The sequence below is a fragment of the Haematobia irritans genome, chromosome 5, assembly GCF_050003625.1.
Source record: "Haematobia irritans isolate KBUSLIRL chromosome 5, ASM5000362v1, whole genome shotgun sequence".
Taxonomy (NCBI): domain Eukaryota; kingdom Metazoa; phylum Arthropoda; class Insecta; order Diptera; family Muscidae; genus Haematobia; species Haematobia irritans.
This window is the reverse complement of record NC_134401.1, coordinates 154,492,574-154,518,445: the sequence shown is the minus strand read 5'-3', so window position 1 is coordinate 154,518,445 and position 25,872 is coordinate 154,492,574. Positions and strand designations below refer to the sequence as shown.

Genomic DNA, 25,872 nt, shown 5'->3' with positions numbered 1-25,872 from the left:
GAAATTCTATGACTGTTATATGCTTTTTGGCTATTCACATATATTAGTTAAATTGGAATATATTCTCCCAGTACTATTAACGCATTATTTCTCATTGTCTATTACCTTAAAATCCCTGTTTTTGTCCCCTGGTATGAAATAGTGCTATGGGATACTGAATTCGTAACAAAAAGTACCTAGTATAGAGCCAATTGGTAATTTTGGTACTTTTCGAATATCCGAAGTTTTTGGGTATTCCCCCAAAGTTGAAACAATTTCTCCCAGTGATTTTTATTGATTATTTCTCTTTGTCCCTCACCTTCGCTCCCTGTCCCTGCTATGAAATACTACCTTATAGTTCTATATTTGTAACAAAAAGTACCTAGTATGGATCCAATTCAATGGCTCTTATATGCTTTTTGGGCATTGATAATATATCCGTTAAATTGAAAGATATTCTAGCAGAGCTCTTTACTCATTATTGTCTAACAACTTCATTCATTGTCCCCTGGTATAAAATTAAAAAAAAAAGTACTAAATTCGTGACAAAAAGTATCTACTATGGGAATAATTCAATGGGTCTCTTCATATACCATTTTTTTGTATTCACAATATATCCGTTAAATTGAAACATTTTCTACCAATGTTCTTTACTAAATATTTTTCATTGTCTATCATTTTATCTCTTTTTTGTTCCCTGCTATGAAATGGTACCATTGGGTACTAAATTCGTAACAAAAAGTACCTAATGTAAAACCAATTCTATTACACTTTTCGTACATCCTTTTTTGAGTATTCACAATATCATTTGTAACAGTTTCTTCCAGTGCTATTTACTCCATCCTTCCAATTTTCTCTCAGATTCACACCCCCATATCCCTCCCGCATGGTTACTTTATATTAGTTTTGCCATCTATTCACCCTCTCTTGGTGTACATATGTTCTCTTAAGTTATATCCTTCTAACCGTATGTAGTTTATTAGTTTGTTTGCTTAGTAAAATGTTGTTAGGATATGTTACACAAAAACAAGTCTTTTCTCAGGCTTCGTACAATAGGATATGTTTGGTGAAAGGCATTTCTTCACACCCTGTTCGTCTATCGTGGGTTTTGTTCGAAAACTACTCTTATTTCTTTTCTATTAACGACAATGACGACGAGTAATGTAATAGCCAGACAAGGAACACATTCCATCGCCGGAAGCACAAATACGGAGCTTGGTTGTCAACACCATATATGGGTGTTTGCCTTTTTATGTTGTCTCTTTTGTTTAGTATGGATCCGGATACGGAAATGTTGACTAGCAGGCGCTTAGGGATAGTATGCAAATAAAATGAACTTTAATTTTTCTAGCACTCATACTAGCATTTGAATATATTTTAATGGTCAATATTGAAGTAAGTCTATTAAAATCAAATGCATAATATTTTGTTTTTCCCTTTAGGGACGAAATTTTCTACATAAAAATAAAATTTCTACATAAAAATAAAATTTCGAAAATTTTCTCAATATGAAATTTCGATGAAATTTTCTACTGAAAATATATTTGACGAAATTTTCTATGGAAATAAAATTTTGACAAAATTTTCTATAGAAACAAAATTTCAATTAAATTTTCTATAACAAAATTCCGTTGATAATGTATATAAAAAATTTCGACGAAATTTTCTATAAAAAAAATCGACAAATTTTCTATAAAAAAGTTTTCGACGAAATTTTCTGTAAAAAGAAAAATTTCGTTGAAATTGTATGTAAAAAAATGCCGAGGAAATTTTCTATAAAAAAAAATCGACGAAATTTTCTATAAAAAATGTTTCGACGAAATTTTCTATAAAAAGAATTTTGACGAAATTTTCTATATTTTATTCAACGGATTTTAAAAAAAAAATTTTTTCGACGAAATTTTCTATAACAAAATGTTCGAAGAAATTTTCTATAAAAACAAAATTTCAACGAAATTTCTATAGAAACAAAATTTCGACGAAATTTTCAATAACAATAAAATTTCGAATAAATTTTATATATAAACAAAACTCCCACGCAACAACAAACTATCGACGAAATCTTTTATAGAAACACATTTTTAACGATATATTTTATAGAAACTAAATTTCGACGAATTTTATTATGGTAAAAAATTTCGACGCAATTTTCATCAACGTTCTACAGAACATTGATGATATTGTTTACAGAAAAATTTCGATAAAATTTTCTATAGAACATTGATGACATTTTTTATTTTCAATTTTTTATATTCAATTTAAATTTCGACGAAATCTTCTATAGAAACAAAATTTCGTCAAAATTTTGTATTGGATTAAAATTTCTACGAAATTTTCTATAGAAATGCAATATCGTTCCATATCTATGGAACAAAACTCCTATGAAATTTTCTATAGAACCAAAATTTGAATGACATTTTCTGTAGAACAAAATTTTGATGAAATTTTCTGTTTTTTCTATAAAAAAAAAAAAAAACAAATTATTTATGATATTTTAACATAGAGGAAGATGGCCTACATAGTTTTTCATCCAAACAAGACGTTAGGAAATTTCTAAATAGAAAGTTTTTGCTTGGCCTTCCATGACTTTTGTAGCCTGCAGTAGTTTTGTGTTCGGAACATGTGTCATTGCCAGAGTTCACTGGCTGGGAATGGGTTTTTGGATGGGAGGACAGCATTTGCCATGTAGACTTGGCTGTATGCCAACCAGACTTTTTTCATTAATGGATGATGGTGGTGGCATGATTATTGCTAGAATGCCTGACGACTGTAACAAAACTAGAAGGTATTTAATACAATTTTCACATTTCCCAGATATTATGGTAGAGGGGTCGACATAGAACGCCTGAATGATGCGATGTTGCAGTCAGCATCCAGTTAGAAATTGCTAAAATCTTATCCAATTTAATCCATTCATTGAGCCAATGAATGAATGGATGGATATTTGTGTTCCATGGGGTATACCCCTCCAGGAAAATCTTAGAATTAAGGTCATTGTTAAGGTTGCCAAGCTGACAAGTTTTTTTTTTTGTTGTTGTTTTGTTGGAAGCAGGGGAAGGGAATATTTGGTGGAACGTAATGAACTTTAGAGGCCATTTAATTTTTATCTTTTCTGTTTTTCTTTTGACTCTTTGACTTGGGATTTGTTTTCGTTGGGAATTGAATGCCTGTTTTGGTTTAAAATTTATGGGATATTTGGCGACATAGTAGTGGGATTGAGCTTCGTTTCATTTCATGCTTGTTACCGCATGAAATGAAACGAAAACCTGTGGTTATTTAAATTAATTCTTATCGAGGGATTTTTAATAAAACTAAGAAAAGAAATTAGCATGTTTTTGTACGAAAACAAAAAAAGTTTTGTTTGTTAAACTGGATATAAAGTTTCTTGTGTTTTTGTGAACATTTATTTCATCAGGCTAATGATGATATGGGGTTGAATTAAGTGACTTGTTTTATTTTAATTCATTTAATTTGTTATTGTCTCTTTAGTATTTTTGTAAATTTTAGAATTTCTTTTGTGTTATTTATTTTAATTACTGAAACGGGTAATCAAGGAAGAACGATAGTGTCTATTTGGCAGTAATTTTCTGAACAGGTTTATAATTTTATTGTTAATTGATATGTTTAATTGATTATTTGAAGAAAGATTAGTATCTCTTAATTGGTACTCGTATTTCATTGATAGACTGCTACCCAGTTGATTATTGAGGAAAGATTAGTATCTAATTTGTAATTCATAGATTGTTTCCACGTTTTATTAACAAAATTGGCATTTAATTTCCATTTCCCAATATTTTATTAATTTGGTAAGATAAGCTTTTTTATCTCTATTTTGATATTATACGTTAAACATTAAAAAAAACAACAACATTTTGAAGACTTTTTCATTGCAAATAAAATTTCGAGAAATTTTCTATTGAAATAACACTTCGAGGAAATCTTCTATAGAAACAATATTTCGGCGAAATTTTCTACACAACACAATTTTGATGACATTTTCTTTAGATATATAATTTCGAAGAAATTTTCAATAAAAATAAAATTTCGAGGAAATTTTCATTAAAAATAAAATTTCGACGAAATATTCTATAGAAATAAAATTTCGGCGAAATTTTTTATAGAAATAAAATTTCTACGAAATATTCTATAGAAATAAAGTTTCGGCGAATTTTTTTTTGTAGAAATAAAATTTTAACGAAATATTCTAAGAAATAAAATTTCTAGGGAATTTTCAATAAAAATAAAATTTTGACGAAATATTCTATAGAAATAAAATTTCAACGAAATTTTCTAAAGAAATAAAATTTCGACGAAATTTTCTAAAGAAATAAAATTTCGACGAAATTTTCTAAAGAAATAAAATTTCGACGAAATTGTTTATAGAAATTAAATTTCGACGAAATATTCTAGAGAAATAAAACTTCGAGGAAAATTTCTATAGAAATAAATTTTCCATAGAAATAAAAATTTTGACGTAATTTTCTATAGAAACAAAATTTCGACGAAATATTCAATAAAAACGAAATTTCTATAGAATAAAAATGTTGACGAAATTTTTATTCTATAGAAAAGTTTTTCGATAGAATAAAATTTCGACGAAATTTTCAATAAAAACAAAATTATATCGAAATTTTCTATAGGAACAAAAATTCGTCAAAAAAATAGAAACAAAATTTCGTCGAAATACCGAAACCCAATTTCAACGAAATTTTCTATAGAAATAAAATTTGGACGAAATTTTCTATAGAAATAAAATTTGGACGAAATTTTCTATAGAAACAAAGTTTTGAGTAAATAAAATTTTACAAACATTTCCTATAGAAATAAAATTTTGACAAAATTTTCTATAGACATAAAATTTTTACAAAATGTTCTATACTAATAAAATTTTCACAAAATTGTCTATAGAAATAAAATTTCGGCAAAATTTTCTATAGAAATAAAATTTCGTCGAAATTGTTTATAGGAATAAAATTTCGACGAAATATTCTAGAGAAATAAAATTTCGAGGAAATTTTTGATAGAAATAAATTTTCCATAGAAATAAAAATTTTGACGTAATTTTCTATAGAAACAAAATTTCGACGAAATATTCAATAAAAACGAAATTTCTATAGAATAAAAATGTTGACTAAATTTTTATTCTATAGAAAAGTTTTTCTATAGAATAAAATTTCGACAAAATTTTCAATAAAAACAAAATTATATCGAACTTTTCTATAGAAACAAAAATTAGTCGAAATATAGAAACAAAATTTCGTCGAAATACCGAAACCCAATTTCGACGAAATTTTCTATAGAAATAAAATTTGGACGAAATTTTCTATAGAAACAAAATTTTGATTAAATTTTCTATAGAAAAAAAATCGATGAAATTTTCTATAAAAATAAAATTTTACAAAAATTTTCTATAGAAATAAAATTTTGACAAAATTTTCTATAGAAATAAAATTTTTACAAAATTATCTATAGAAATAAAATTTTCACAAAATTATCTATAGAAATAAAATTTCGGCGAAATTTTGTATAAAAATAAAATATCGGCGAAATTTTTTTATAGAAATAAAATTTCGACGAAATATTCTAGAGAAATAAAATTTCGACGACATTTACTATAGAAATAAATTTTCCATAGAAATAAAAATTTTGACGTAATTTTCTATAGAAAAAAAATTTCTACGAAATATTCAATAAAAATTAAATTTCTATAGAATAAAAATGTTGACGAAATTTTTATTCTATAGAAAAGTTTTTCGATAGAATAAAATTATATCTTTTCTATAGAAACAAAAATTCGTCGAAAAATAGAAACAAAATTTCGTCGAAATACCGAAACCCAATTTCGACGAAATTTTCTACAGAAATAAACTTTGGACGAAATTTTCTATAGAAACAAAATTTTGAGTAAATTTTCTATAGAAAAAAATCGATGAAATTTTCTATAGAAATAAAATTTTCACAAAATTGTCTTTAGAAATAAAATTTCGGCGAAATTTTCTATAGAAATAAAATTCGGCGAAATTTTTTTATAGAAATAAAACTCCGACGAAATATTCTAGAAAAATAAAATTTCGACGTAATTTTCTATAGAAACAAAATTTCGACGAAATATCCTATAAAAACGAAATTTCTATAGAATAAAAATATTAACGAAATTTTTATTCTATAGAAATTTTTTTTGATAGAATAAAATTTCGACGAAATTTTTTAGGGAAACAAGTTTCGACAAAATTTTCAATAAAAACAAAATAAATATATAGAAACAAAAATTCGTCGAAATATAGAAACAAAATTTCGTCGAATTACCGAAACCCAATTTCGACGAAATTTTCTATAGAAATAAAATTATACAAAAATTTTCTATAGAAATAAAATTTTTCCAAATTTTCTATAGAAAAAAAATTTTGACAAAATTTTCTATAGAAATAAAATTTGGACGAAATTTTCTATAGAGATAAATTTTTGACAAAATTTTCTATAGAAATAAAATTTGGACGAAATTTTCTATAGAATTAAAATTTGGACGAAATTTTCTATAGAAACAAAATTTTGAGTAAATTTTCTATAGAAAAAAATTCGATGAAATTTTCTATAGAAATAAAATTTTACAAAAATTTTCCATAGAAATAAAATTTGGGCAAAATCTTCTGTAGAAATAAAAGTTTGACACAATTTTCTGTAGAAATAAAATTTTGACGAAATTTTTTGTAAAATTCAAATTTCAACGAAATTTTCTAAAGAAATATAATGTCGATGAAAGTTTCTATAGAAATAAAATGTTAACGACATTTTCTATAGACACAAAATTTTGACAAAATTATTTCTATAGAAACAAAATTTCGACGAAATTTTCTATAGTAACAAAATTTTCGACGTAATTTTCTATAGAAACAAAATTTCGACGAAATATTCTATAAAAACGAAATTTCTATAGAATAAAAATGTTGACGAATAGAAATAAATTTTCGCCAAAATTTTCTATAGAATTAAATGTTTACGACATTTTCTATAGAAACAAATTTTTGACAAAATTATTTTTATTAGAAACATAATTTTGAAGGAATTTTCTCTATCGATATACTTCGAATTCGTCGAAATATAGAAACAAAATTTCGTCGAAATACAGAAATAAAATTTCGACCAAATTGTCTACAGAAATAAAATTTTGACAAAATTTTCTATAAAAAGTAAATTTAGACAAAATTTTCTATGGAAATAAAATTTGGACAAAATTTTCTATAGAATTAAAATTTGGACGAAATTTTCTATTGGAAAAAAATTTAGCGAAATATTCTATAGAAACAAAATTTTGACGAAATTTTTTGTAGAAATAAAATTTCGACGAAATTTTTTAAAGAAATAAAATTTCGACGAAATTTTTTAAAGAAATAAAATTTCGATGAAATTAAAAAAAAAAAAATGAAATTTCGACGAAATTTTTTAAAGAAATAAAATATCGATGAAATTTTTTAAAGAAATTAAATTTCGCCGAAATTTTCTATAGGAAAAAATTGTTGACAATTTTTTTCTATAGAAACAAAATTTCGATTAAATTTTCAATGGAAACAGAATTTTGAAGGAATTTTCTATATCGCTATTACTACTACATATCGCTATTACTACCATATTAGTACAAATATCTATAATATTTGTACTAATATGGTACTCAAGACCAGGTGTGGCATAGGTTTCAGATTATATTTAAGTTTGCTTATTAAATTTTATACAGAGAGTGTTAATATTTTTACTGTGTATTTTGAATTTAACTGAATTCCAACATTTTCGTCAATTGCACAATTCTATACAACTGTTTGTTAAAACAATGTGTCTGAGCTTCCAGTGCAAGTGAATTTTGTCCTCATATTAATAGGTGTCGAATATGAATTGCAGAAGTCATTTGGAATAAATTAAATTTATTTTTAACCTTCTTCATAATGACAATTTTGACTTAAAACAAAAACCCAATTATAATATTTAATTACATTTTAAGATATAAATTTTCTACGAAAAATACAAATTTGGACAAGTGCAAAAAAAATTGCACACTTACGAAATTTTTTTTTCAACCTTGAATTTAAAATGAATACAGAAGTCACTTGTCATTAATTTATGTACTCAATTGTCATTATGGCAATCTTTTAAATTAATTCAACCATCTATAAAAATATAGATTAAATCATATATTGTCCAAGCACCATTGAAGTAATTATAAACTCGTTTTGTATATGCGGGAGCCCAAGCATTGGGGTTACAAAAACCCATTGACGTAGTCTCAGCCCTATTTAATTATGCTATTGTTCTGGGTTTACCATCATCATTGGCTCAGTTTACAACGTCAGAGTTCACAATTCTTAGAAACCAAACTAAATTTCCATAATGATATAATTTCCTAGTTTCACTAATGACAGTAGAGTACAATGCAAATTATTTTCCTTAGGCGCTGGTCAATGATTTGTGAAATCAGAGGAGGCACTCTATCTAGTATAGATTTCTAGAATTTTAAAATTCAATTCACATTTGCATTTGCTGCACTTGATTACACTTGTAGTTGTTAGCCATTAGTTCTAGATTAATTTGCATTTGCTGTACTTTGGTCGAATGTAAATTACAAATCTTTAAATAAGGAAATTAAAAGTGAAGAAGACTTTTGCTTTCCTAATGTGGATTAAATCAAGTTACTTGATATGTGTGAATAATGTGAGATTAATTGATATACTTGTACATGGTATCGTTGGTAAAACGTTTCCTATGTGGTTATGGAGGCTTAAAAATTGTTGTCTACTATATGCCTCGTAATAAATTATTTCCTCAAAGTGTATAATAATTGATAAAGAAAATCTACGGTCATAAGAATTTATGATGTGAAGTTGAGTGACGGAAAATCTATGTCATGTCTATGTGTGCGGATTGTTACATTGATTGTTTTTAAAAATTTTGGGTAGTTGTATTTAAAATTGGAAATATATGTAGTAGACTTATTTGATGTCAAAGTTAATCTATGATTGTAATGTACAAATATATATTGACATTTAACAAAAATTTTTCCTGAAATAGTAAATTAACTGATATGAAAAATTTAAAATAAGTGCTTAATAGAAGATGGACCTGAAGCTCAGAAAATTAGAACAAAGTTTGTGTGTGATGTTTTAGTAGCTTGTCTTTTAGCAGAATCGCTTTGCGTTTGAAATCTTAAACTCTAGAGATTTCTAAACCTTTTGGACTAAATTTTTGCCATGACATCAATATAAATAAATCGGGAGCCACCGTGGTGCAATGGTTAGCATGCCCGCCTTGCATACACAAGGTCGTGGGTTCGATTCCTGCTACGACCGAACACCAAAAAGTTTTTCAGCGGTGGATTATCCCACCTCAGTAATGCTGGTGACATTTCTGAGGGTTTCAAAGCTTCTCTAAGTGGTTTCACTGGAATGTGGAACGCCGTTCGAACTCGGCTATAAAAAGGAGGTCCCTTGTCATTGAGCTTAACATGGAATCGGGCAGCACTCAGTGATAAGAGAGAAGTTCATCACTGTGGTATCACAATGGACTGAATAGTCTAAGTGAGCCTGATACATCGGGCTGCCACATAACCTAACCTAACCTAATATAAATACCAGCTTTGGAAAGTCAATAAGTCTGTGCATGTAGGGATTAAAACGTTTACTTACAAAAGGTGGTCTAAAGATCCTCAAGAAATTATTAAGAAATTGACAAGATAAGTTCGAGTATGAAAAAGTAATTTCCTGAAATGGTAAACTAACTGATATGGAAAATGCATAATAACTGCTTAATAGAAGATGGACCAGGAGCTCAGAAAATGAATAAACGATTTGTGTGTGCCAGTTTTAGTAGTTTGAAATTGAACATAATCGATGAACATATGAAATCCGAAATTGTAGATTTTTCTCAACACCTTGGTCTAAATTTTTTCCATGACATCAATATAAACAAGTATAAACGGCCGTAAGTTCGGCCAGGCCGAAGCATATGTACCCTCCACCATGGATTGCGTAGAAACTTCTACTGAATACAGTCATCCACAATCGAATTACTTGGGTTGCGGTAACACTTGCCGATGGCAAGGTATCTTAAAACTTCCTAACACCGTAATATATACCACATAGTCCATACGTGGTATATATTAAACTAAAAAAGGCCGATTAAATACGTATATAAGTATATAATTAATTAAATTCTATAGAAATAAAATTTTGACAACATTTTCTATAGAAGTAAAATTTGGAAACAATTTTCTATACAAATAAAATTTTTTGGGGATCGGCTATATATAACTATAGACCGATATGGACCAATTATGACATGGTTATTAGCGGCATTATACTAACACCACGTTGCAAATTTCAACCGGATCGCATGAATTTTGCTCCTCTAAGAGGCTCCGGAGATCAAATCTGGGGAACGGTTAATATGGGGGCTATATATAATTATGGACCGATATGGACCAATTCTTGCGTGTTTGTTAGAGACCACATTCTAACACCATGTTCCAAATTTCAACTGGATCGGATGAATTTTGCTCCTCCAAGAGGCTCCGGAAGACAAAGCTGGGGATCGATTTGTATGGGGGCTATATATAATTAAGGACCGATATGGACCAATTCTTGCATGGTTGTTAGAGACCATATACTAACACCACGTACCAAATTTCAACCGGATCGGATGAGTTTTGTTCCTCTAAGAGGCTCCGGAGGTCAAATCTGGGGATCGGTTTATATGGGGGCTATATATAATTATGCACCGATGTGGACCAATTTTTGCATGGTAATTAGAGAACATATACCAACACCATGTACCAAATTTCAGCCGGATCGGATGAATTTTTCTCCTCTAAGAGGCTCCGCAAGCCAAATCTGGGGATCGGTTTATATGGGGGCTATATGTAATTATGGACCAATATGGACCAATTTTTACATGGTTGTTAGAGACAATATACTAACACCATGTAGTAAATTTCAGCCGAATTGGATTCTCTTAGAGGCTTCGCAAGCCAAATCGGGGGATCGGTTTATATGGGGGCTATATGTAATTATGGACCGATATGGACCAATTTTTACATGGTTGTTAGAGACCATATGCTAACACCATGTACCAAATTTCAGCCGGATCAGATGAAATTTGTTTCTCTTAGAGCAATCGCAAGCCAAATTTGGGAGTCCGTTTCTATGGGGGCTATATGTGAAAGTGGACCGATATGGACCAATTTTTGCATGATTGTTAGATACCATATACTAACCCCATGTACCAAATTTCAGCCGGATCGGATGAAATTTGCTTCTCTTAGAGCAATCGTAAGCCAAATTTGGGGGTCCGTTTATATGGGGGCTATACGTAAAAGTGGACCGATATGGCCCATTTGCAATACCATCCGACCTACGTCAAACACAACTATATGTGCCAAGTTTCAAGTCGATAGCTTGTTTCGTTCGGAAGTTAGCGTGTTTTCAACAGATGGACGGATGGACATGCTCAGATCGACTCAGAATTTCACCACGACCCAGAATATATATACTTTATGGGGTCTTAGAGTAATATTTCGATCTGTTACAAACGGAATGACAAAGTTAATATACCCCCATCCAATGGTGGAGGGTATAAAAAAAGCTTTAGAAAGTCCATAAATCTTTGCATGTAGAAAGGGTTCTGGACTTTTACTTACACAATTTGGTCTAAAGATCTACAAGAAATTAGATTGACGAGATTAGTACGAGTTTCATACTCGTTTTCTTGAAATGGTAAACTATCTCATATGGAAAATTCATAATAATCGCGTAATAGAAGATGGACCTGGAGTTCAGAAAATTAATACAAAGCTTGTGTGTGCCAGTTTTAGTAGCTTGCAATTGAACATAATCGATGAGCATGTAAATTTTTCTGATCACTTTGGCCTAAACATTTTCCATGACATCAATATAAAAACTAGATTTGGAAAGTTAATAAATAAACCTGATCATTGTATGCATAGAAAGGATTAGGGATTACGTACACAATTTAGTCTAAGGATCCATAAGAAATTAAATTGACGATATTAGTACGAGTATGAAACAGGAATTTCCTGAAATAGTAAACTAACTGATATGGAAAATTCATAATAAGTGCTTAATAGAAGATGGACCTGGAGCTCAGAAAATGAATACAAAGTTTGTGTGTGCTAGTTTTGGTAGTTTATATCTGAAGGGAATAGTTGGGCATATGAAATATGGAACTGTCCAGTTTTCTAATCACATTGGTAAATCGTTTACGTCCAAAATTGGGTTTTAACCCATATTCTCATAGCGTCGTCATATGACGATAGAAACATTGGCATGTTCAATGCACCAGTGTACCGTTATCGCTGCACAGAAAAAATAAAATTGCGACACCCATTTTCCGCAAACCTGAACCCGATATGACAATTTTTTTTTCATATATATACTAAATGTAGCCTATACATGCTGTGAATCAAACATTATTATAATCGGATGATTATTTTATAACTCGGGAGAATACGGGTTAAGATCCACAAGAAATTACATTGACGAGTTTAGTATTAAACAGGAATTTCCTGGCATGGTAAACTAACTTGTATGGAAATTTCACAATAAGTGCGTAATAGAAGATGGACCTAGAGTTCAGAAGGTGAATACGAAGTTTGTGTGTGCAAGAAATCTGGAACTGTGCAGTTTTCTGAACACTGTGCTCTATATTTTTTCCACAATATAGCTTGTCACTAAACAAACCTGATCATTGCATGTATAAAATATTCGTTATTTAGACTCTTACCCACACACATTTGTGTAAAGATCAACAAGTGATGAGATTAGTATGAAATAGGAACTCTATTTTGCAGCTGTAAGCCGACAAATGGTAATTCATTCCGGAATGAGAAGGATATCTGTGGTAATGGTAGCTTTACCTGAAGAACAACGACAATTTCACTGTACCATAGAATTGGAGGTCGGTATTGTTAGTTCACGTATTACCACAATGATTATCCAGGCTTCAATTGTTAACCTGTCTCTATAACTTATTGAGATTTCATGAAAATAATACTTAAAAATATGTATATGTAAGATAATTGATATGGCAAAATGACTAATATAACAATCAAGGGTTTATATCTAGGTCCCAGGAAATGTCTGCCAAGTCAATGTGTTCATAACATTTTGATGTTTTTGATGTGTTCAGGTTCAGGTTCAAAAGCACAATTATTATATGCATAGTGACTCCACCTGATGTGGGACCGTATCTACAAAATTTTAATTTAATTTTCGATTTTATTAGAAACATAGTCCCATAAAGGCTCTATAATTGTTCATAATCGAAACGAGTTACTGACTAGGTACAAGAATTGCTATTCGAAACTTATTTATGGTTTCCTACAGATCATAAAGTTCTATTAAAGACTATATCACACATTATTATGTGTGCTTGGGTATAACATAATATTTTGCTTATCTATACCGCTTCCAGTTAATTTCTATTCTGTGATACGTGTTTTAAAATTATAAATTCAAAAGTTAAATGTAAACTTTCTATTAATACTTCTGCATTTGCATTCGTGTAAATTAAATCAACTTTCAATATTTGTGTGAATAATCTGAGATTAATTATGCAAACTAAACAAATAACGCAGATTGGTAGACACCATTTCCAATTGATTTATTTATGGATTTTGATTTCGTTATAGTTTTAAGAACAAAACAAGCCTAACAGAAAATTCAAGCAAATTGATATGGATTTATTTATGGATCTCTATTTCGATTAAAATTTTAAGAATAAAACAAACCTAACAGAAAATTCATGCAAATTGTTATGGAGAAAGTACGTGAGGCTTTAGTTAGTACTTACAAGTTGGCATTATAAGAAGGAAAATGTTTTCATGTGTGAATAAATTTTGTTAACAACTCATACTAAATTATTCTCTTTAATGGAATTTAATATTGTCTGTCAGCGACGTTGTTTTACCGTAATGTTTATATTTATAATTTATTTCGAATTATGTCCTGGGTATAAGATAAGAGGATTCGAATTAAATAATTATTAAACAATTTCAGTATAATATGTATATAATTAAGTATCTTTGGATACTTTAATCAAAGTTAGCTAATGAACATTGAATAATTGGTTTTAAATAAATTCCCACAGAAAACATTTATTTGTCAAAAGCAAAAGTTCTAAAACTCATTTCTTGAAAATTCAACTAAATTTTTTTGGAAAAACTATAAGCAGTATTACATAGAACGTAAGTCCCACTAAAAGATATTTGGATGCGTACTTATGTGTACATTTTATTACACCCACCACCATAGAATGGTGACGGGGGTGTAATAAGTTTGTCATTCCGTTTGTAACACATCGAAATATCGATTTCCGACTATATAAAGTATATATATTCTTGATAAGGGAGAAATACTAAGACGATATAAGCATGTCCGTCCGTCCGTCTGTCTGTCTGTTGTAATCAAGCTACAGCCTTCAATAATGGCGCTATCGTCCTGAAATTTGGCACAGATTCATCTTTTGTTTGCAGGCAGGTCATGTTCGAAGATGGTCCAAGTTTTGATATAGTCCCCATATTAACCGATCTCCCGATTTTACTTCTTGGGCTTATAAAAACTGTAGTTTTTATCCAATTTGCGTGAAATTGGAAATCTAGAGGTGTTTTAGGACCATAAAAAGTGCACCGAAAATGGTGAGTACCGGTCCATATTTTGATCTAGCCACCATATAGACCGATCTCCCGATTTTACTTCTTGGTCTTCTAGAATCCGTAATTTTTATCCAATTTGCTTGAAATTTGGAATCTAGAGGTATTCTAGGACCATAAAGACGTGTGTCGAAAATGGTGAGTACCGGTCTATGTTTTGATATAGCCCCCATATAGACCGATCTCCCGATTTTACTTCTTGGGCTTCTAGAATCCGTTGTTTTTACCCAATTTGCCGGAAATTGGAAATCTAGAGGAAAATAAAGAGATGTGTCGAAAATTGTGATTATCGGACCATGTTTTGATATAGGCCCCATATAGACCGATCTCCCGATTTTACTTCTTGGTCTTCTAAAATCCGTAGTTTTTATCCAATTTGCCTGAAATTGGAAATGTAGAGGTATTCTAGGAAAATAAAGGGATGTGCCGAAAATGGTGAGTACCGGTCCATGTTTTGATATAGCCCCCATATAGACCGATTTCCCGATTTTACTTCTTGGGCTTCTAGAATCCGTAGTTTTTACCCAATTTGCCTGAAGTTGGAAATCTAGAGGTATTCTTGGAAAATAAAGAGATGTACCGAAAATGGTGATTATCGGACCATGTTTCGATATAGCCCCCATATAGACCGATCTCCAGATTTACTTCTTGGGCTTCTAGAATCCGTTAGGCTAGGTTAGGTGACAGCCCGATGTATCAGGCTCACATAAACTATTCAGTCCATTGTGATACCACATTGGTGAACTTCTCTCTTATCACTGAGTGCTGCCCGATTCCATGTTAAGCTCAATGAAAAGGGACCTCCTTTTTATAGCCGAGTCCGAACGGCGTTCCACATTGCAGTGAAACCACTTAGAGAAGCTTTGAAAACCTCAGAAATGTCACCAGCATTACTGAGGTGGGATAATCCACCGCTGAAAAACTTTTTGGTGTTCGGTCGAAGCACGAATCGAACCCACGACCTTGTGTATGCAATGCGGGCATGCTAACCATTGCACCACGGTGGCTCCCTTCTAGAATCCGTAGTTTTTATACAATTTGCCTGAAATTGGAAATCTAGGGGTATTCTACTAGGACCATAAAGGGATGTGCCAAATATATATAGTATCGGTACAGTTTTTGATATAGCCCCCTTATAAACCGGCCCTCTGATTTGGGGTCTAGATTCTAGAACTACATTTAAATGTGCTGAATACTGTATGTACCCCTTCCATGTTTTGGTATAGCCCCGTTACACCGAACTCCTGATTCTACTTCTTAGGCTTCTGGAATACGTAGTTTTTATCCGATTTGCTACAAATTGAAAATATACTGGCATTTTAGACCCATAACAAAGTGTATATGATTTAGTTTTATCGGTCCATTTGGTAAGGCCTCCATACAGACCGATTTCACTTATTGAGGGTATAGAGGCGCACTGATCATGAAAATTGCTTGAAACTGAATGCAAAATTTCCAGATTTTACTTCTCGTAATCATTTCAAAAATTGGGATGGAAATCTACAGATTTTAGATTTCAAATCAAGGCGTTATTTAATCATTTTCTTGCATACTTACAAGAAATGTTTATGATTCCTCTAAAACTCAAACAAAAAATGGTTCTTATAAATTCAGAATCTGATCTAGTCTTCATAGGTAAAAATCTTTACATTTATCTGTGGGAAGCGTACTGGCTGAACTGATCTGCTTGGGAAAATATCTGTCATCAAACCCCCCCCCGCAATTTTCAAAGGAAACTATTATATTTGATTCATAGTGGTGGGTGTTTAAGATTCGGCCCGGCCGAACTTACTACTTTATATACTTGTTTTTTAATTTATTAGTAAGACTTTAAACGGTTAAATTTCTGTAACTTAGTCCCTCATAATTTTTTTTTTGTATAAATAAAACATATACATAATTAAAATAGATATTAATTTACAAAAAAAAAGTAAATAAATGGATTACTTTTCCTAATTAGTGCGAATAATACAAAGTTGAAATTTGTGTTTTTTCATTGTACATAATTTGTGGCTTAGAAAATGGATTCCTGGAATTGCATATGAATTGATATAGAAAATCAAAAAGTATTATAAAAAAGATATTTAAATTGTTAATTATAAAATTTGAAGGGACTTATTGTGTGCATTAGCGTTGAAAAACTGCTTCGTGTAGATTATAGTTGAAATCATTTTTCAAAAAATGCATCGTAATTTTAGTCATTCCCTTACTACTCAAGTAGGTTTAAAAGGAAATTTATCACCTAATCGATATATGCTAGTTTTGTTTGATTATCTGAGTTTAAACGGAAATCGGAATTGAACTTTGGTATAGCTAATTGTGTATTAATTAAAATGAATCAAATTAGATAGACTTTGTAATTGTTGCCCGTGAATCATAGCTGAGATAGATATTAGGATGTAAATTAATTTAATATACAAATACTGATGAAGAGATCATGTAGTTGGTGTATCAGTTAAATAACGAATATACAAATTGATATTGAAAAGTAACGAACTTTGTACTCTTTTACTAATTTTAAGTGTATCTAACTAACGTTTAGTTTATAAATATCGCTAGTAGGGAAACACAACTCAAACACATGTGTTGAGTGAATGTTTTTATCTAGAATACAGAATTTACTTTTGAAATAATTAATCGTTCATCTAGATTACAACCCCATATGAGTAAGTATATTAATCAAAATTAATAGCTAGAAATCGAGAATGCCCTCTAATTGTAGCAAGTGATTCATAGTTGGAATAGATTTTAAAGTTTAAGTTCGTTTGATAAGTCAATAGTAAGGGAGGCTAAGGGCCATTTGTGATCATTGATATTTTAATCAATGTTATAGTGATCATTGTTTACTGCCTTCTTAAAAATTGAAATTAATTTGTATTGAACAATTATTAACAATGTGAAGTATATTTTTGAGTCCACTATCAAAGAATATAAGTAGATTCTATGAGTACTTTAATTTATCTTATTAAAATTGATTTTTGTTGATAATACAAAAAGTGAAGCCACCATGAATTTCACGTTATTAAAGTAAGCAAAAAATAATCAAAATAAGAAAAACTTTCTCACATTTGGAAAAATTGTACTAAACTCAACTAATTTTCATGAACTAAAATAAAGTTACATTGGCTATAAAAAATTTCCTGTCTTTGTCTGATATTTTACCAAAGTTGTGCCTAGAAGAACTTCCAATTTTTTTTTTGCTGGGTAGTTTCTTCAATTAGTTCAATTCTTTTTGTTTCATGTTAGTGTTTTTCGATGCGAACAATATTAGCATGTAGAAAGCAGTTTTTTAAATCATTTTCATTTTCCTGAGGATATATACGAATTGATTTGGAAAAAGAAGACCCAGTGTTATAAAACTAATAACATTTACTATTGAAAAATTTTTAAAATGTTTATGTGTGCATAAGTATTAATTAGTTTTTATACCCTGCTCCACACTGTGGAACGGGGTATTATATGTTAGTGCATATGTTTGCAACACCCAGAAGGAGACGAGATAGACACATGGTGTCTTTGGCAAAAATGCTCAGGGTGGGTTCCTGAGTCGATATAGCTATGTCCGTCTGTCCGTCTGTCCGTCTGTCCGTGAACACATTTTTGTAATCAAAGTCTAGGTCGCAGTTTTAGTCTAATCGACTTCAAATTGGGCACAAGTATGTGTTTTGGCTCAGAATAGATCCCTATTGATTTTGGAAGAAATCGGTTCAGATTTACATATAGCTCCCATATATATATTTCGCCCGATATGGACTTATATGGCCCCAGAAGCCAGAGTTTTACCCTAATTTGCTTAAAATTTTGCACAAGAAGAACAATTAGTACTATAGTCAAGTGTGCCAAATTTTATTGAAATCGGTTCAAATTTAGATATAGTTCCCATATATATCTTTCGCCCGATATTGACTAATACTGTCCCAGAAGCCAGAGTTTTACCCCAATTTGGTTGAAATTTTGCACAGGGAGTAGAATTAGCATTGTAGCAATGCGCGCCAAATTTGGTTGAAATCGGCTCAGATTTAGATATAGCTCCCATATATAGCTTTCGCCCGATTTACACTCATATGACCACAGAGGCCAATTTTTTGCTCCGATTTAGTTGAAATTTTGCACAGGGAGTAGAATTAGCATTGTAGCTATGTGTGCCAAATTTGGTTGAAATCGGTTCAGATTTAGATATAGCTCCAATATATAGAGTTCGGCCGATTTACGCTCATATGACCACAGAGGCCAATTTTTTGCTGCGGTTTTATTGAAATTTTGCACAGGGAGTAGAATTAGCATTATTGCTATTCGTGCCAAATTTGGTTGAAATCGGTTCAGATTTAGATATAGGTCCCATATATATGTTTTTCTGATTTCGACAAAAATGGTCAAAATACCAACACTTTCCTTGTAAAATCGCCACTGCTTAGTCGAAAAGTTGTAAAAATAACTCTTATTTTCCTAAACTTCTAATACATATATATCGAGCGATAAATCATAAATAAACTTTTTCGAAGTTTCCTTAAAATTGCTTCAGATTTAAACGTTTCCCATATTTTTTTACTAACATTGTGTTCCACCCTAGTGCATTAGCCGACTTAAATGTTGAGTCTATAGATTTTGTAGAAGTCTATCAAATTCTGTCCAGATCGAGTGATATTTAAATGTATGTATTTGGGACAAACCTTTATATATAGCACCCAACACATTTAACGGATGTGATATGGTATCGAAAACTTAGATGTACAAAGTGGTGCAGGGTATAATATAGTCGGCCCCGCCCGACTTTAGACTTTCCTTACTTGTTTTTTTATTAAAAATGTTTATCTATAAATCAATCATTTTATTCTTAGTCATCTGCATTAATTCCATCACTTCACTTCACTTCACTTACTTTGAACAACATTTGTATACTTTCGTTTATTTATACTATAAAATTGAATTCAAATATATTTTCGGTAAAATATTAAACGAAGAAAAAAAACACCTCCTATTCGTTATATACAATTTTTATTCGATTTATTGAGACTGTCTAGAAGACTGAATTGTATTTAAGAGTAGTTAAACGTCTTTATAGATTTTACCTACAGCCATATATATTATATGGAAATAATTACGACGAGAGTGTATTTCAATCAAAATGCGTCATAAAATTCAGATTTTCCCTATTAATTGTAGAATTTGATTTGTATTGGAAACTGATTTTGAACGTCATATTAGTATTGAGATTAACAATAATTTTTCAAAGAGGAAGATAAAAGAATTTTAATTGTGTTTTAATGTTTAAACGAAAAAGGACTCCAGGGTTCTTTGGTACAAAAATTTCGTATAAATTGGTGGTTTTGTGATGATGATAAATATATTATGATGACGATAATAATATTTTTTTGTAAATCTTTATTTTAAAATAAGAATTTAAAGATGATTTTGCAAATTACTAGAATTGATGAAAAACGGTTATGTTAGCTTAACTATGTTATCTTCTGTGTATAGGCTTAATATCCCACCCAAAAAATTTGGAAGTTTTTCTAAAAGGCACAACTTCCCACCAAAAAAATGGAAGTTGTTCTAGAAACTTTTTTTTAAAGCACATCCCGGAATGCCTCATCGATTTTTTCCACTTCTAATGCGGTCCTTTTCGGCAAGTATTAGAAAAAATACTTCACTTAAAATAGCAATTTGAACAATTAAATTTCGCAAAAAACAATAAAAAAATCAATAAAAAAAGAAAAAAACAAAAAAAAAAATAAAAATAAAAATAACATTGAATAAATTTCATTTCCGCCAGGATTTGAATCAGTGTCGTTTGACTTTTTCGCTTCCATGCTATTTTTTTCATGAGAAGATTTTGCAAATTACGATAATTTTTTTTTGATTTTTAATGGAAAAAATATATTTATACAAAAATAAAAACGATGTTTAACATAAAAAAATAATTAAAAAAAAAATTAACGGCTGGTGAGATTTGAACCTGTGTTCTTTATTTTTTCATTCATACTAATAAAGAACATCTCGAGAAGTAGTTGGAATGTTATGCATTGGTGTCATATTACGATAATATTACAAACATTTTAATTGACATTTCGATGCTTGATGTTCAATGACGTTTCTGGCTGAGTGTGTTAAAGCTTTCTGTTATGTTGCCAACAAACCCTGAGTTCAAATTGAAAAAATTAGATAATAAGAAAATAGAAGTGTATTAAAAAATATTGATAATAATTAAAAGTGAAATAGTGCAAAAATTTGTTTAGTGTTTTCAATTTTTTCATTCAAATGAACTTCCAAGGAACGACTTCTAAAGCAACACAAAGGATCCGAAAACGAAGTACTTCAGTCCTATGACAAGCCCATGTTAAATTCGAGATGATCCAAGTTTGCACTACTTCCGGATCACAAGTTTGGGATCCAAATTACTTTTTTGGAAGCTCTTTTTTTTGCTGGGTTTATAAGCACTTCCAAAAAAATGTTTAATCCATTCTAGAAGAATTGCCAACTTTTTGGAAATATTTTAGATGAAACTTTTGAGACAAGCATTATAATGCATTAAAAATCATAAAAAATTATAAAAAATATTTATTTGGAAAAATATTAAAATTTTTTTGAATTCATATCCAAAACATTGAATTCGGCTCACACCTTAAGAAGTGATGCAAATTAAGTGCAACGGCTTTTAAAATCGCGAACATCCCTCCTATAACAAGCCCATGTTAAATTCATCGCTTCTTCGGATCCAAAAAGAAAATGTTTTTTGCTGGTTTAAATGCTATTGGTTATTATCTTGAAAATGTATCCTTGCCTTGAAAGTTATGTTCACTAAAAATTCATTGCTTCTTTGTTTATACTTAAGTTTAACGAAGCACAACGACCTCTATTGGTATAATATAATTTTTTTTTTGGAATTGACCAATGGAAAATTCCAAATGTGCATTTATAATTACATACCTGTATACTGCAACCTAACATATGTAATTAAACTAACAATAATCAGATATTGTTAAATTTTTTCATGTGATCGCCTGTGTAAACATTCTACAACTGGTCACTGGTCATGACTTTATGGTTACAATGGCAAATGGAAGTACATTAAAAGTGATTCTAGTAATTAAAACTACGAGCACCATATACAACAATTTAATACAACTAATTAGCTAAAAATTAATATTAATACAGTGAAACCTCTCCGAAATGGACAACCACGGTCGCCAAAATTTTTTGTCTATATTTGGGGAGTGTTCGCTTGTGAGAGGTTAATTTTAAGGTGATAAGATATCAAACGTCTCAAATAAATTGTCTACTTTTGACAGGCGTCCGGTTTTCATAGTGTTCAAATTTAGGAGGTTTCACTGTACCTGCTACTTTAGATTTACAAACTTATATATGCGAATACAAATCGCCCATATGAATCATATTTTAATTGTATATCCATAAACAACAAAAGGAGCACTATACATCAACAGCACTCTTTTTTTAATCGCCAATAAATCAATTAGCAATGTAACTCCCATTTTAGTTAGAGTGTAAATTTACACTCTAACTAAAATGAGAGTATGTTAACATGAAAAGTGGAAGGAAGTACGAGAGAGGGCTAGTTTCTGTAGGTGTGTGAGAAATTTCGTTTAAGACTTTGTTAACATACAGAGTTGGTGGAAGTACAAGAGGGAAAGACAGAGACCGAGAGAGAGAGAGAGAGAGTGTGTAGATGTGTAATAAAATTTCTTTTAAGACTAATTACAACATAATCATATTATTTGAACTGTTGACAACATATTTAAGGCATGAATAGCTAGTAAGAACAAAATATGAGCATGTCCAACAACAAAACATATCGACAGTTGTTGTAACATATTTCACACAAAATACAAAGTAAAAATAATGACAATTTCATTTCGAAAGTAAGGGAAAATTCATTTATTGAATCTATCAAAAATAATTGTACATTTGGAAATGATGTTGACGCTAACAAACAATCATTAACAGTCATTAGGCACTGTTGTTGCTGTTTGTAGATTAATTTCTATAGATATTTTGTGAATTTATTGTTTATGGTTCATGTTAGTGATGGTTTGAACTTGTGTCGATGATGATATGGCGATACAATGATTCTATTTATTTGATTTGTATTTTTAATGGACTGTCAGTGAATTTTCCTGACATTAACAATGATTAATTAATCACAATTTGTTCATATGTGTTAATCGAAATTACTTAAAGTTAAAGTGTGTCATGTCACAAAAAAAAAAAAACAATGTTAAAACAAATTTTATGTAATACTGGACGTAATAAGATGAACTTTTAGTAGTAGCCCATATTAACCATTCAATACGGTTGAATGTGTTTTTATTATACCCTGCGCCACACTGTGGAACAGGGTATTATAAGTTAGTGCATATGTTTTTTATGAGTGGTAGTTCAGTAAAAAAAAGCAACCATTGTAATAGTTTTTTTCGTATATACATAAATTATTAAAAATATGTTTAAAAAATGTAATTTCTCACTTAATGATTTATTGAACAGTAAGCTATGCAAATAAATATATCTCACTAGCTAGTTAGGCCAATAAGAATGACCGCGAGTGGTTGTTAATTAAATGAAAAATTCTGAAAAAATACTTTTTTTAATGGATAACCTTTATAAATACAAAATAGCAGGGATGTTGCCAGGATTGTATTAAAGGGAAGGGGCTCTTCATTTTTCATTTAGGGAATTCATTAGAGACACAGAGTTCCTGGAATGATGAATGGTACGATGCAAAGAATTTACAGCGCACAAACCGCCGAATACTGGTTTAGGTGAATGTCAGCCGACATGAGACAGGGCAACCTGAATCTTGTATTGAACCCAACCTAAGTTATCGAAGCCACTTTTTTAAAATTGTCCAAAAATTAGTGTAATAATCTAATTGACTGCAAATTTAATATGAATCTAATAAAGCATAAAGAATATAATCAAGCAGGTGACATCAAATATTTTAGGATTCCCTACATAACGAAACAAAACTATTTACAAGAAATCATAAACAACTAAGAAATAAACCTAGCACACAAACCTAAAAAAACCATAGCCTCTCTATTCAAACAAATAAAAACCAAAGTAGAAAAATTAGCAAAGCAATGATGTGAACGAAAAAGCATGTTCTGGTAACTCCACAGAGAAATGCGGAAATTGTTACATCGGCCAGAGATGTAAATGTTAGTACAATTGTACTAAATTCGATACATTGCTTTTCCCAAAAGTACAATTGTTCTATAGAGACCTATTTGGTACAATTTGAAATATTTAGCTCGTCTTCAGAATGCTCTAGAAGCATGGTTGCCACAGTTTGTGGAATTGTACCATAAAAGGTAATTTTTTTTACTGTTCGGTAGATTGGTAGAATTCTTGAAGTTTTGGTAGATTTTGCAAAATATTCTTCTCCAACTAAGAAATACTTCCTATAGAAATAACATTTTGAGAAAATTTTCTATAGAAAAAATAATTGACAAAATTTTCTAAAGAAGTGAATTTTTGACAAAATTTTCTATAGAAATAAAATTTTTTGTAGAAATAAAATTTTCTATAGAAAAAAAAAAAATTGACAAAATTGTCTATAGAAATAAAATTTTGACAAAATTTTCTATATAAATAAAATTTTGGAAAAATTTTCTATAGAAATAAAATTTTGGAAAAATTTTCTATAGAAATAAAATTTTGACAAAATTTTTTTTAGAAATAAAATTTTTACAAAATTTTCTTTAGAAATAAAATTTTGACAAAATTTTCTATAGAAATAAAATTTTGACAATTTTTTTAAGAAATAAAACTTTGACTAAATTTTCTATAGAAATAAAATTTTGACCAAGTTTTCTATAGAAATTACATTTTGACAAAATTTTCTATAGAAATAAAATTTTGGAAAAATTTTCTATAGAAATAAAATTTTGGAAAATTTTTCTATAGAAATAAAATTTTGACAAAATTTTTGATAGAAATAAAATTTTGACAAAATTTTCTATAGAAATAAAATTTTGACAAAATTTTCTATAGAAATAAAATTTTGACAAAATTTTCTATAGAAATAAAATAATTCGACAAAATTTTCTATAGAAATAAAATAATTCGACAAAATTTTCTTTAGAAATAAAATTTTGAGAAAATTTTCTATAGAAATAATATTTTAACAAAATTTTCTATAGAAATAAAATTTTGATAAAATTTTTTGAAGAAACTTTGACAAAGTTTCTATAGAAATAAAATTTTGATCAACTTTTTTGTAGAAATAAAATTTTGACAAAATTTTTTATAGAAATAAAATTTTGCCAAAATTTTCTATAGAAATAATTTTTTTGCGAAATTTTCTATAGAAATAAAATTTGGAAAAATTTTCTATGGAAATAAAATTTTGACAAAATTTTCTATAGAAATAAAATTTTGACAAAATTCTCTATAGAAATAAAATTTTCTATAGAAATAAAATTTCGACAACATTTTCTATAGAAATAAAATTTCAACAACATTTTCTATAGAAATAAAATTTTTCGAAAGAAATGTTTTGACAAAATTTTCTTTAGAAATAAAATTTTGATCAACTTTTTTGTAGAAATAAAATTTTACAAAATTTTCTATAGAAATAAATTTTTGATAAAATTTTCTATAGAAATGAAATTGCGACATTTTCTATAGAAATAAAATTATTCGAAAGAAATGTTTTGACAAAATTTTCTATAGAAATAAAATTTTGATCAACTTGTTTGTAGAAATAAAATTTTGACAAAATTTTTTATAGAAATAAAATTTTGACAAAATATTTTATAGAAATAAAATTTTGACAAAATTTTCTATAGAAATAAATTTTTGACTTAATTTTGACAAAAATTTTTATAGAAATAAAATTTAGACAAAATTTTCTATAGAAACAAATTTTTGGCGAAATTTTCTATACAAATAGAATGTTGACAAAATTTTCTATACAAATAAAATTTTGACAAAATGAAATAAAATTTGGAAAAATTTTCTATGGAAATAAAATTTTGACAAAATTTTCTATAGAAATAAAATTGCGACAACATTTTCTATAGAAATAAAATTATTCGAAAGAAATGTTTTGACAAAATTTTCTTTAGAAATAAAATTTTGGTCAACTTTTTTGTAGAAATAAAATTTTGACAACAATCTTTATAGAAATAAAATTTTGAAAAAAATTTCTATAGAAATAAAATTTTCAC

At 29.2% G+C, this 25,872-nt stretch overlaps 1 protein-coding gene across 3 annotated transcripts in view; it reads right to left on the bottom strand.

Moving 5' to 3' along the window:
• Window positions 1–25,872, bottom strand: part of LOC142238395 (uncharacterized) — an 83,620-nt gene that overhangs the window by 49,098 nt on the left and 8,650 nt on the right. The window contains exon 1 of one of the 3 annotated variants that reach the window (XM_075310033.1): window positions 19,566–19,711. The exons of the other annotated variants lie outside the window; for them this stretch is intronic. Coding sequence (XP_075166148.1) covers window positions 19,566–19,577 — 12 coding nt within the window. The 5' untranslated portion in view covers window positions 19,578–19,711. Of the gene's footprint in view, window positions 1–19,565; window positions 19,712–25,872 lie in introns of those variants that run through there. 3 annotated transcript variants of the gene reach the window in all.